This window comes from Fringilla coelebs (assembly GCF_963513975.1).
Source record: "Fringilla coelebs genome assembly, chromosome: 27".
Lineage (NCBI taxonomy): Eukaryota > Metazoa > Chordata > Aves > Passeriformes > Fringillidae > Fringilla > Fringilla coelebs.
In genome coordinates, this window is record NC_140053.1 from 2,663,123 (window position 1) to 2,675,090 (window position 11,968).

Genomic DNA, 11,968 nt, shown 5'->3' on the forward strand with positions numbered 1-11,968 from the left:
TGAGCCATGTCTTTGTTGGTGCCGACAGCACCGATGCAAAACACTCCCCAGTAGCTTATGAGTGAAATACAGATCTGACTTCAAAGGCAGCTGAAGTCCTGCTAGAAGGGCTGGGAAGGGAGGAGAAAACCCACATTCATATTTATCTCAAGGTCAGCAGGTGATAGCCCAGAAACAGGATACAGGCAGAAGTAAAGTAGAATTTGTACTTTTCCTGACAGAGCTAAGAGTGGCTACAATGTTATAAAAAGTAATTGAAATTATGGCTAGAGTTTGTATGGATTTTGCATTAGCTGTGGTCATGTCTCACGTTTCATGGGGGAAGGCAGAGCAGTGGTGTGCTGGGTACACACAGCTGGGGCTGTGTGCTGGATGGAGCTGAGGCTGTGGCTGTGGGTTGGCCTCGGGCTGACCCAGTGCAAGGGCATTCCTGTGGGGTTGCAGAGCTGTTGTCTTCTTAAAATCAACATCCAAAGCAAGGGTGATGCTCCCGGACAGTTCTGCTGCACCAATGTCTGTTTTCTCTTGGTACTTGTCGCTTTTAGGGTAAATGTTCTATTTTGAGCGTTTCTCATTTTGACAGGGAAAGACTAAGCTGAAGGTGAAATGACAGGAGGAATTGTAGACTCACCACCTCTCCCTTGCTTTGCCGTTAGTGACAGCTCTGTTGTAAACTCTCTCCACCCATGGGACATTTTCCAGCAGCCCTTGCTGCTTGAAACAGGAGGAGGCTTCTGGATTTCCCCCTTGACTTCTCTGCAGCGTGGCAGGTCTTGCTCTGCTAGGAGTTCAGATTAGAGAAAATGTCCAAAACCATTTCAAGCTCCACCAAGGCGTGCCTGGAGCTGGCCTTACGGGGAGAAGGTGGTGGTTGTCTCTGTCTCCATGGCGAAGGAGGTCCTCTTGTTGTCACGGCAGGAGGTGAGCTGCCAGAGGCGCTCCTGGCTCAGGCAGCCCAGCTCCTTCAGCAGCTTGAAGAGGTCGGTGCGGAATTTGACGCCGATGAAGGCGTAGAGGAATGGGTTGAGGCAGCATCGGAAGCAGGCCAGGGTGTAAGTCACATCATCTGCCACGTCCAACTTCTTGCTCTCCTCGCATGAACTGGTCTGGTTGAAGGCTGAGATGGTCTTGGCCAGCATGACACCGTTGTAGGGCAGCTGGAAGACGACGAAGACGATGACCACGGCGATGATGACCTTGATGGCTTTGTTCTTCTCAAAGTTGCGGGCCTGGAGCAACGTTTTGATGATGATGAGGTAGCAGAAAGACATGACCAGGAGGGGAATTAAGAAGCCAAACACCATTTGGGACACTTTGATGCCAGTGTTGAAGGTCTGCAAGTCATCAGCAATGATGGAACAACGGGGGCTGCTCTCTGAGTTGTTCACACCGCTGTGAACCAGCTCAGGGATGGAGAGGATGAAGGCCAGGAGCCAGATGAAGATGCAGGTCACCTTGCTGATGAAGATCATCCGGGGCCTCAGGCGATGGGCTGAGGCTGCCTGGACGATGGCGAAGTACCTGTCGATGCTGATGGACAGGAGGAGCAGCATCCCACTGAAAAAACTCATTTTACAGATGCAGTAGACAGCCTTGCAGGCAAAGCTCCCAAAAAGCCAGTGCGTGGCGGCGCTCGTGGCCCAGAAGGGAAGGGTCAGCAGGAAGAGGATGTCTGCCCCAGCCAGGTTCAGCAAGTAGATGTCTGTCATGGTCTTCAGCCTCTTGAAGTAGATGTAGGTGAGCATGACCAGCCCGTTGCCCAGCAGCCCCATGAAGCAGATGAGGCTGTACATGGCTGGGAGGAAGGCAGCACGGAAGTTTCGGACCTCCTCCTTCTCACACAGGGACTCAAACATGCTGTAGTCAATGGTGCTGTTGGAGTCATAGTAATCAGTGACATTGTCCCCAGCACAGAACTAGAACAGGAAAGAGAAGAAGAGTGTGTTGGGACAAGGGCTGAGTTGCCTGTACGGCCGTGCAAGGAAAGGAGCCTGGAGAGAAGTCCCAGGGAGTTCCCGAGTGCGGTCTCAGGCCAACATCACAAACAGAGCTGACACAACCTCGTGGCTGAAAGTGTTTCCTATAAACATGTGAGGTTTGGGGCTTTTTGGGGGGCTCCATGTGGGAATTCCACCAGAAATTTTTTGTGCTCTGCCAAAGTAACATCTGCAAGCTCTCAGATGTATGGCAGCTTTCCAGAGTGTTCCAGGACCCACCTCCAGCTGTGTGCGCACAGCCAGCTGTCAGATAAAATGTGAGAAATAAAAAAACCTCCTTCAGCTGGATTAAAAATCAGCGAAGGTGCCTGTGAGAGCGTGAGGAAGCGCAGTGAGTGCAGCAGGAAGCTGCTTCCGTGTCGGGCCAGCATCTCATTCAGGCCCCCGATTTCAGTTCTGATTATTCTTGTTTCATCTTCCTACACTGCCATAACCTGTGGGGCAGACAGAGCCTGCGGTATCTGTGCCCTTCTTTTTGTGACTTATTAGTCTCCAGAACCTTCTCCCCATCACACAGACATGAAAGGTTTCCCCTGGATACCCCCACCCTTTCTCAGAGAGCATCTCGGTGCTCTCCATCTCAGTAAGTTTGGCTTTCACCACATCCTGCCAGGCTGCCAGCAGTGAAAGGGAAAAGCAGGGGCTGCTTGGCTCTGCCCCAGGGAGCCCCACGGGCTGGGGGGTGGCCACTGCAGCTGAGGGACCTTGGGCACCAGGACCAGGCCCTGGGTTTGGGAGCAGGTCGTGGCACAGCTTTTGTGCTTGGGGTCCTCCTTGCTGGCCCAAGGCACTCTGAGCACCAGGCAGGGGAGGATGCTGAACTCTTCCTCCTTGGGTGTGTCCCTCTCCAGCTCTGGGCTTGGTCAGAGCCCAGCACCTTGACCAGGAATTTGCAGGGAGCAGGAACTGGCTTCTCCCTGCAATCAGTGTGGTGCACTGGGAATGCTCATTTTGGGGCTAAGAGTGGACTCCCACAGCCCAGGCCATCTGAAAATCACTGCATTTTCCACCATTTTTCTCTGCTTGGTTTTGTTTCTCTTGTTTGTTTTTCTGCAGCTGGGCTCTGCTCTCACCTCCCACAGCTGGATCCTGGGGTGAGCAGCTGTGTCCCCACACATTTCTGGGACTGTGGGTGGTTGCTCTGAGTTTTTGAGATCTCCATTTACCCACAACACAAACCAGCTGGATTTCAACAATGTTGTAGAAAACATCTTACCTGAAGGATGAGTGGCAGGCTGAAAACAAGGGTGACCTTTAGCTGCTTGCCTAGGGAAGAAGGAGATGCCGTGTTAGTGGCTGACTGGGGGTTTCCACATGGTTCTTACTTTGAAACATTGGCAGGTAATGCTGTCCATGGCGCTGTGAACCCTGCAGAACCCTCACCACTGAGGAAACCAGAACCTGGGGAAGATGCCAGCAAGATAACCCAGGGTCATGAGCGTTACTGTCAGAGCCCTGGTGGAGTCTCAGGAGTCTGGCCCCTCTGGCTTTACAGATTCATGGAACACTTTGAGTTGGAAGGGGGCTCTAAAGGTCATTCAGTCCAACCCCCTGCAGTGAGCAGGGATGGCTTCACCTAGACCAGGCTGCCCAGGACCCCATGCAGTGAAGGCTGAGGACTCTCAACTCAGGCACAGTGCACCCATTTTGATTTTATCCATTATTTTCCCCTGCAGGCAGCCTGTTCCCTTGTGTCTGAGCAGCGAGGGTGCAGCTTTATCCGTGTGAAAATACCCAGCTGGGAGGTCATAAATCTGGCCCAGCTGTGCCCATGTGGTGCCTGGGCTGTGGGGAGGAGAGCTCAGCTCCCCTGGGACAGATAGAACTGGAACTGGCTGAAATTTATTGCTTGTCTCTAAATGTCAAGGGTTGGCTTCTGCTGCCTTGGGATGTGAAAATATAGGATGCTGACAGCTGGGAGGAAAAACTGAATTTAGAGCCAGGTATGGTGGTGGTGAGAGCAATCTCAGCCGAGCAGCTCTTCCTGCTGTGGTTAGCAAGGCAGGGGCCAGGGAAAGCTTTCTCCTCACTGGTTTTACAGCTCCTACCAGCATCTACCTCAGGCAGCTGCCACTGAAAGCTGCTCAGCTGGAAGGTGGCAGTGAGACAGCCCTGAGCTCCACTCTGGTGTGAGGAGGAGATGTGTCCCTCCCTGAGGGATGCCTTGGCCCAGGAGGTCCCTCCAGGCACTGGGTGCTCCCTGCAGCCCCTCTCTCCCTGTGGGTTTTCTGCTCTGGGGGTGCTCAGCAGGGAGATACCTTTGGCTTTCAGCTGCCTGTTCCTCCTAAAACTCTGCCTTGCTCCTCATGGCTGGTTGTTCATGAATGTGACTGATTCCTGTGCTTAGTGTCTGCTGGACCCAGCTCTGCTTGCTTTCAGTTTTGTGCCAGGCTCCTGCTCATGTTGCACTGCACCAGGATGATGAACTTCCACTACAGGCAACTGCACCACGTCCCTGTGTTAAGTCACATGCAACAGCTTCACTGATATCAGAGTTACCTGTGAGTGGGGATGTTTTTAATACCTGAGGGTGATGTGTGGGTCAGAGAGATCCTCAGCCACGTGGGAAATCTCGTAGTGCTCATCCCCAAGCCTGTGTGAGCACCTCCCCTGAGGCCTCCTAGAAGCTCTGTCTCACCTTCCCCCCTTATTTTCATCTTTGATGCTCATGCAGCTGCGTGCTCAGTTGTGTTCATCCTCCCCTCACCTTCTCCAAACCCTCCTGGGGGTATCTGAGGGGTTCCCATGGGAGCTCAGGAGGAGCCTGAGGGGACTCAGGAGTGGAGGAGTGCAAGGCAGGGACTGAGGGTGAAGTGAAGCTTCTGGCTGCTCTGTCCAGCCAGTGGCTTTCCCTCTGATCAGTACCAGACTGCAGGAAGAGGTTTGGTGTCTGCTGTGGTTGTCACCCCTTCAAACTGCTGCCCTGCCTTTTGCATAAGATACAGGAAATACACTAAAAGCCCCAAGGACTGAGACCCCACTAGGTGGGTTTAAGCAAGCTGTAACTGCCCTTCCTGCCTGGAATACAGAATCCCTGACTCTGCAAACACCACAGCAGCCTTTAGCCTTCTGCTGCACCTTCTAAATAACCTGGATTCCCTGGGAGCCCTGGCTGCCTGTGGATGGGTGATGAGTTCCTGTGCTGGTAGTTCAGCCCCACCAGGAAATTACCCCTGTGGCTGCTGGATGAGAGGCAGAGAAGAACCACCCTCATTCCATGGAGGAAAAGCCCTCGTGTAAACCAGACTCCAGCAGCTCTCTGTGGCTTGGTTTGCAAACTCCAGGTCCTGCCCTGACTTCACCTGATCAGCCCCAGCCCCAGCCCTGGTGAGGGCTCCTTTGCTCTGCTCTGTTTTCTGATCACCCTGTGAAGGTCTAGAAAAACAGGACTGAGAACGTGACTCAACCAACTCCTGAAACAGTTCAGCTGATATCATTCCTTTGAAGATCATTGTAGGTTTCTTTTTTTCTCCCCTTTCTCAGTTGCTGTTTCAACTGTCTTAAATGTCAAATGACTTTTCAATATGAAGAAAGCCCCATGCTGTTTCTACCCCTCTTCTGTGCCCCCACCTCAGATTACACATTTGCAAAAGCACAACCAGAGAGGCCCTGCTGCCTCCTGCTCCCTCTGTGCCAGTTTGAGCACGTTTGTGTCACTGGTTTCAGTCAGACTGGACAGGACTTGCATCTCCCCAACTTGCCTTGTGGTCTGGGGCAGTGGGCAGAATCAATTATCACGACACAAGTCTTGCTCTGCAGTTTATCAGGCACTTTTAGGTACATTTCTTTACTTTTTCTTTCCTTTTTACACCTCCTGGCAGTTGGTTGCTGTGGGTATTTTCTTAAAGTTTTGTTCCTCAAAATATTGAGGGAAAAAAAACCCTCTCAAAAGTCCCTGCAGCCAGTTGAACTAGAAACCTCATTTATAAAAATACACCAGAACCCCACCACAGCCTGTGAGTCAGCCTGGCCCTACAGCCCCTGGCAGCCCCCTGTGTCTCAGCTGTTTTGAGGCCATTCTTGTCCTGGAGGGCCTGGAAATGGATGGAAAGGGGAATTGCTCCCTGGGAGTGAAGGAAAGAAGGGATCTGTTCATGACAGGGGATGGGAACCCCTCAGTTTTACAATTTTCCTTCACAGACTGAGCCCAGGGGTGGGAGGATTCCTCCCTTGACAGCTGCTGAGCTGTTTAGGCTCCCTCAATAGCAAAGGTGTTTTTATTTCCCAGTTCAGGTGCCTGGGGTGGCACCTGGGGCACAGCTCAGGCTGTGCTGTGGCACAAGGGGGGTGAATTTGGACAGGCAGATCCCTCCCAGCTTATCTGGATCTCCCTCAGCACCAGCTACTGAATGTAAGCGAGGTCAGAGCAGCTGCAGGAGCAGTGAATCCCATCAGGTGTGCCCAGAAAGGCCTCTGACAGTGGAAGTGTTTGATGTCAGGACATCTGCCTGGAAGAGGAGAGAGACACAGCCCTGAGGGTGATGAATCAGATCACACAAATGCCCAGGGCAGCTCGTGAGGGTCTGGCTGCTGCTCCAGCTGAGGGATGAAGAGAGCAAAGCAGGAGCTGGGAATGCTTCAGGGAGCATTGGCAAAGCTGAGCAAACCTGCTCTGGCCAAACCCTCGTGGTGAAAGAAGGTTTTTTGGCCACCTGGAATTGCAAAGCACAGGTTCTGGCCTCAGCACACGTGTAGGCAGTGATTGACCTGCTCTCTGTACGTTATACATGTACCAGCTTCTGGTGCCCCTTCTCCAGCAGTACAGGAGGCTTCTGGGGGAAGAACCAGATTAGCTTTTCTGAGAAAAGCTAATCATACCTAAGTGATCTAATGACTATTGGCAGTTAGCAGCCTCTTCTCCCCCTTCCCCTCCTCATAACTGGCAGAGGAAAGACACTGTCATCTCAGGAGTGAGAGGAGCCAGTGAAACCCAGTCATGCTCTTATTTCATGTGTTCACTGCTCTAGCACAGATGAAAGTTAATAATTATCGACCTCCACTCCTTTCAGGAAACTGTGAATCAAAAGACAAGATAAGCAGAGAGAAGCAAGTCAAAAATTTCCTGCAGAAGTGATCCAGGTGTGTTTTAAAGAAAGCACCACGGCGGGGAACCTTCCAGGAAAATGAAATATTCATCTGAAATACAATAGTGGAACAAAAAACCCAAAGCAGGAACATTATCATAATCTGGTCAGGTTCTCATTAACTCTTTCTTTTCCCTGTCCTGATTAACCTTTCCCAGGAGCTGCCCCCAGATACTGAACCCCTTGGAACAGGCAGCCCACAAAGCACCCACAGGATGATGCAAAGGCCAAAAGTTTAAACAAGAAGAATGATGTGTGGTGGGCAGGTCCAGTTTGGTGTTTGTTTGGATGCAGGCATTCCAAAAGTCAGGAATTTCCTAAGCCATTGATTGCCAGAGGCCCTGAGGAGAAAGAAAACTCCCTTGACTCATTCCCTGCTCCTGCCTGGAGGGTCCTGTGGGACCTGCTCCCTCTTTTCCCTGCATCCCCCTGGGCTTCCTGCATCCCTGGAGCATCCCCAGAGCTTCCTTCATTCCCCAGAACTTCTTGCATCCATCCCCCTGACCATCTGCATCTCCAATACATTCTGCTTCCCCCAGTGCTCCTGCAGATATTTTAAAATAGAAATAACTTGCAAAGGACTGGATGGACTTAGTGAACGATCTCAGCTCTTCTTCTCCCAATTCCTAGATTGATTCACTGAATTAAAATGTTGCCAGGGAGAGTGTTCTCTCTCTCTCTCTCTCTCTCTCTCTCTCTTTATTTTTTTTTTAATTAAGAACACAGAAGAAAAGGTGTGAATTATGCAAGATTCCGTTTGCTTCGGAACAAAAAGGCCCCTTAAAATTGCCTCCCAACCTCTTTTTTTGTGTTTGTTTCTGAAGTGATTTGAGGTTTCTGAGCTTCTAAAACAGAACCATGCTTTTTTTTTAATAGTAAAAATGAGGAAGATGAAAGTCTTTTATACTGTTCAAATACTCTAATAGAAGTGCTCCACTCCTGTGTCACAGGACAGGGACTGGGCATCATTAATAAAGCTGAAGACACAGCCCGAGGCTGCAGCCCAGGTACTCACCCCCATCCATGGTGTGGTTCCAGCAGGATCCAGTCACAGAGGTAAGGAGAGCATCACCCACTCCAGCACTGCCTCCCCAGCTCCTGCCAGGGACCCTCCTCGGGGAACTCTGCTTTTATACTTCCTGCACCCCTGTGAGGAGCTCACAGGCACCCTGATGTCACTGGCATTCAGTAGACCCTCCTCCTCCTCCTCCTCTTTCTCATGAGTTCAGAGCTGAGCTGAGCTCTGGGGTTGCTCAGGTGCTGCCTCGGAGCGCTCTGCACGCCCAGAGCCGTCACTGACACTTGGGGAAGTGAAGAGGGCTCTGCCTTTGGACTGACACATGAGGAATGGTCTGTGGTGGAGGAAACAGGGGAAGGAGGCTCTTTCTTACCTCCCCACTCCAGCAAATCCTGCTTCATCTGTGGAGCCCTCAATGCTGGAGGAAACAGGGGATCCCATCCCATCCCATCCCATCCTATCCCATCCCATCCCATCCCATCCCATCCCATCCCATCCCATCCCATCCCATCCCATCCCATCCCATCCCATCCCATCCCATCCCACCTACCAGACCTGTTTTGGGAAGGCTGTTCAGGATGGAAATCTCAGTGCACAGGACCGCCCATGACCAACAGCCCATTGTCCTTCTCCCTTCCTACACTGTCAGCAGCTCAGTGACTTCCCCCCTTTCTCTTTCTGGGTATTTTTGTCTTCCCCAAAAGGCTCTGCACTTTGTCAGTGTCATGCCTTCCCCCAAGGCAAAGCAGTGGATTTTGTTTGGTGTTTGCTTTTTGTTTGGATCTACCTGTCCAACCCACTTTTGTTTGGTTGGGTGTCAAAGAGGGCTCTGCTCTTGGAACAGACCTCTCAGACAGAGAGGTTGTTTCTCAGACAGAAATGTCTCCAGCTCCTCACAAACTTGCTTTTCTCCTGAGCCAGGTTCCTCTAGAAGTGATGCCTTTGGTGCCTTGTCCTTTCTGTCTTCTGCTGTGTCAGTGCTGTTACTGCAGCCAGGTGGAAAAATAGGGCACCACAGGATGGAATCCCAGCCCAGATTAAGCATAGCTGAAGGTGAAGGTAGTTTTGAGGGTTCTGTGGGTTATCTTAGGTCCTTTTTGAAGACTCAGATCCAGTTTCAGACCCTCTCTCGATTCGGTCCCAGCCCGACTCCAAATCCTTCCCAGTGCTGGTGTGGCTCTGAGCCCATTCTGGGGTGCTGAGGGAACAGGCTGCTGGGGTACTCAGGGTCAGGATTTTGGGGTTTTGGGGGGCAGGGCGCTGGGGCAGGAGAGCTGTGACAGTTTTCCTCTGCTCACACAAGGTGACCCTCCCTCGCCTCGGCGCTCTCTGAGTGCGCGGCACCGACTCCTCCGCACCTCACCCGGCACTTATCTCAGGCAGCAGGTGCTGCTCACATCTCTGCAGCTATTTATTGCTCTGTGTGCCTTTGCTCACCAGGTATCCAGGCAGGTACCCTGCCTCGAGAGCTTTATCTCATAACCACTTCCTCCAAGGAGGACCTGAGATGAAAGACTTCCCTTGGGTACCGGCAGAATACCCGGAATCAAGGGGTGTAGCAGAGGCTTCACACGAGGTCACAGCTCTGCCTGGGATGTGCAGAGGGGGGGCATGGGCCCCTCGGGGTGCTCTGTGCTCACCCTGCTCCAGGGAGAGGCACCAGGCAGTGTTCTGGTGGATCCATCCCCATGTCCATGCTGGCTGAAGCCAAAGTGAGAGAGGGGAGGCAGGCAGGTGTTTGCAGCTTGGTTTCTGCACATGATCCCAAGATTCAGCTTCAAAGTTTTGGTACATGCCAAATTCTGTGGTGTTAGAGCCCATTCAAGCAAACTGTTTTTTCTTTAAAAGAATGAGAATATTTAAAACAGGAATATTTAAATGGGAATATTTAAAATAAACAATTTGTCTGTGTATGACACCGAACTTCTTATACAGTCACATTTTATACCCAGGGCGTTCTCAGAACATTTATTAAATCTTTGCCTAATTTGATTTGGTATATTTGCAGCCTATTGCCTGAGTGATTCCATCTCTTTGACACATTGCCTGAACTTGGGCACCCCATGAGCTGCTTTTCACAAAACTGTGGTCCTGTGTGATCAGACAGACCAAACTCAGATGGTGCCAGGCCTGAGCTGTGCCCATGAAAGCCATTGTACTGTGCTACTAGAACCTGTTTCTTATTCCAGAGTTAATTAACTGTATAAAAAGAATCAAATTACCAGATATTCCAGTCTCTGGGTGGCTCTGCTCCCCTCCAGCGCCCAGGAGAGTGATGTCAGTGATTTAAACTTGTTGCCCAGGCTGCAGCAGGAGCTGGTGGCAGCTTTCATCCATAAACTCAAAGAAAATGCAGCTCCTGATAAATTCCACAGGAAGTTACTCAGAGAGATTTTGGTTCAGTTCTCTTTGGTTCCACTTGAACTGAAATATTGAGTTAAACTGAACTGAACTGTGTAATCCTGAATTGTCCTCACATTAAATTGCAACTCACTCAGCAATGGAACATCACAAGGAAGTTAGCTCTGAGTTTCCCTTCCCTTGCCTGTGTGTAAAACTGGAATTCCTGTGGGATGTCCAGGAATTCAACACAGTCTCACAGACATCCTGAGGTGGGAAATACCCCAGAGCTCCAGGAGAGGGTTCCCAGGCACCACATGCAGTCTGGGGGACCTTGGAAATCAGAACTCAGGGCTTGGCCTAAGGAGAAGGAATTCAGTCTGAGAGAAGCACAACGCAGGATGTTCTTACATCCTGGATTCAAAACTTTTTCATATTTTCCACCAGTTTTGCTTTAGCTGATTTGAGATGGAATCACCAGCTCTGTCCCCCTGTTCCACCCTTTGGCTGACATGAGCCAGGGGAAGGTTTGTCCCCATGGCTGGGGGAAGCCAGGGGTGCCCAGGGAGAAGCATTGGTGAGTTCAGGGTGGCCCTTTCCCAGCTGTACTTCCCAGTCACATCCTTGCAGTGACACATCAGTGACTCTGACGTCTGTCCTGCTGCTCCCCCTGCCTGGCAATGCCAACCCGAGGTGCCTGGGATCTCCCAGCTCTGGCCTTGCCCCTGCCCAGACCCCTCCTCTGACGTGCTGGGGACATCCAGGGGGGGTTTGTGGTGGAAGTCAGCAGGGTCCTTCCAGGGGGGTGCTGACGTCGTTGTTCCTCAGGCAAATATAAAATAGCAGAAGTGAAATCACGAGTAAATTCCTGACCTTAAGAGTGGCACCAAGCTGGGATTCTTAACCCAGCAGAGTTCTTTGAGCAGGTGTAGGGGGTGCCCTGAGAAACGTCTCATGATTGTGATCTCACCACCAGGTTATTAACAGATCCTTATCTCCCAGAGGGAGGAAGCAATCTGTGCAGCACCAGGCTCTGATTGGGATGCACAGCTGCCCATGGTGTCAGCCACAGCAGAGAAAGGCACACCCAATGTCGCTAGGAACTCACCTGCTTTGTGCCCACATCATGTCCTAGGTGATGGCCTGGTTCTCCAATTCTTTTTTTGAGGAAAAATAAAAGATTTACCAAATTGGCAACTGCCCTGCACTAAACAGTTGGACATCAGGGAGAATTTCTTCATGGGCAGGGTGGTCAGGCTTGGAGGGAGCTGCCCAGGGAGGTGCTGGAGTTCCCATCCCTGGAAATGTTCAGGGAACGACTGGATGTGGCATTCAGTGCTCTGGTCTGGTTGGTAAGGTGGGGATGGGTCACAGGTTGGACTTGGTGGCCTTGGAGGTATTTTCCAACCTAAATGACTCGATGATTCTATTCCATGAGAGCAGTTCCCTCATTCTGGAGCCCAGGAATTGAGATGTGAGGAGGGAAACACACCTGGAGCCACCAGTGGGGAGGGGTCAGGCTGGCAGGG

At 51.4% G+C, this 11,968-nt stretch overlaps 1 protein-coding gene across 1 annotated transcript; it reads right to left on the bottom strand.

The window, feature by feature from the left end:
• Positions 1–851: 851 nt before the first annotated feature.
• CCR7 (C-C motif chemokine receptor 7) lies at positions 852–3,258 on the bottom strand (the record flags this gene model as incomplete). The annotated part of the gene is made up of 2 exons (XM_084222333.1): positions 3,214–3,258; positions 852–1,916 (listed from the first exon to the last, which is right to left on the bottom strand). The coding sequence occupies exon 2, from the start codon at positions 1,854–1,856 to the stop codon at positions 852–854; it is 1,005 nt and encodes a 334-aa protein (XP_084078459.1). The 5' UTR covers positions 1,857–1,916; positions 3,214–3,258.
• Positions 3,259–11,968: the final 8,710 nt, after the last annotated feature.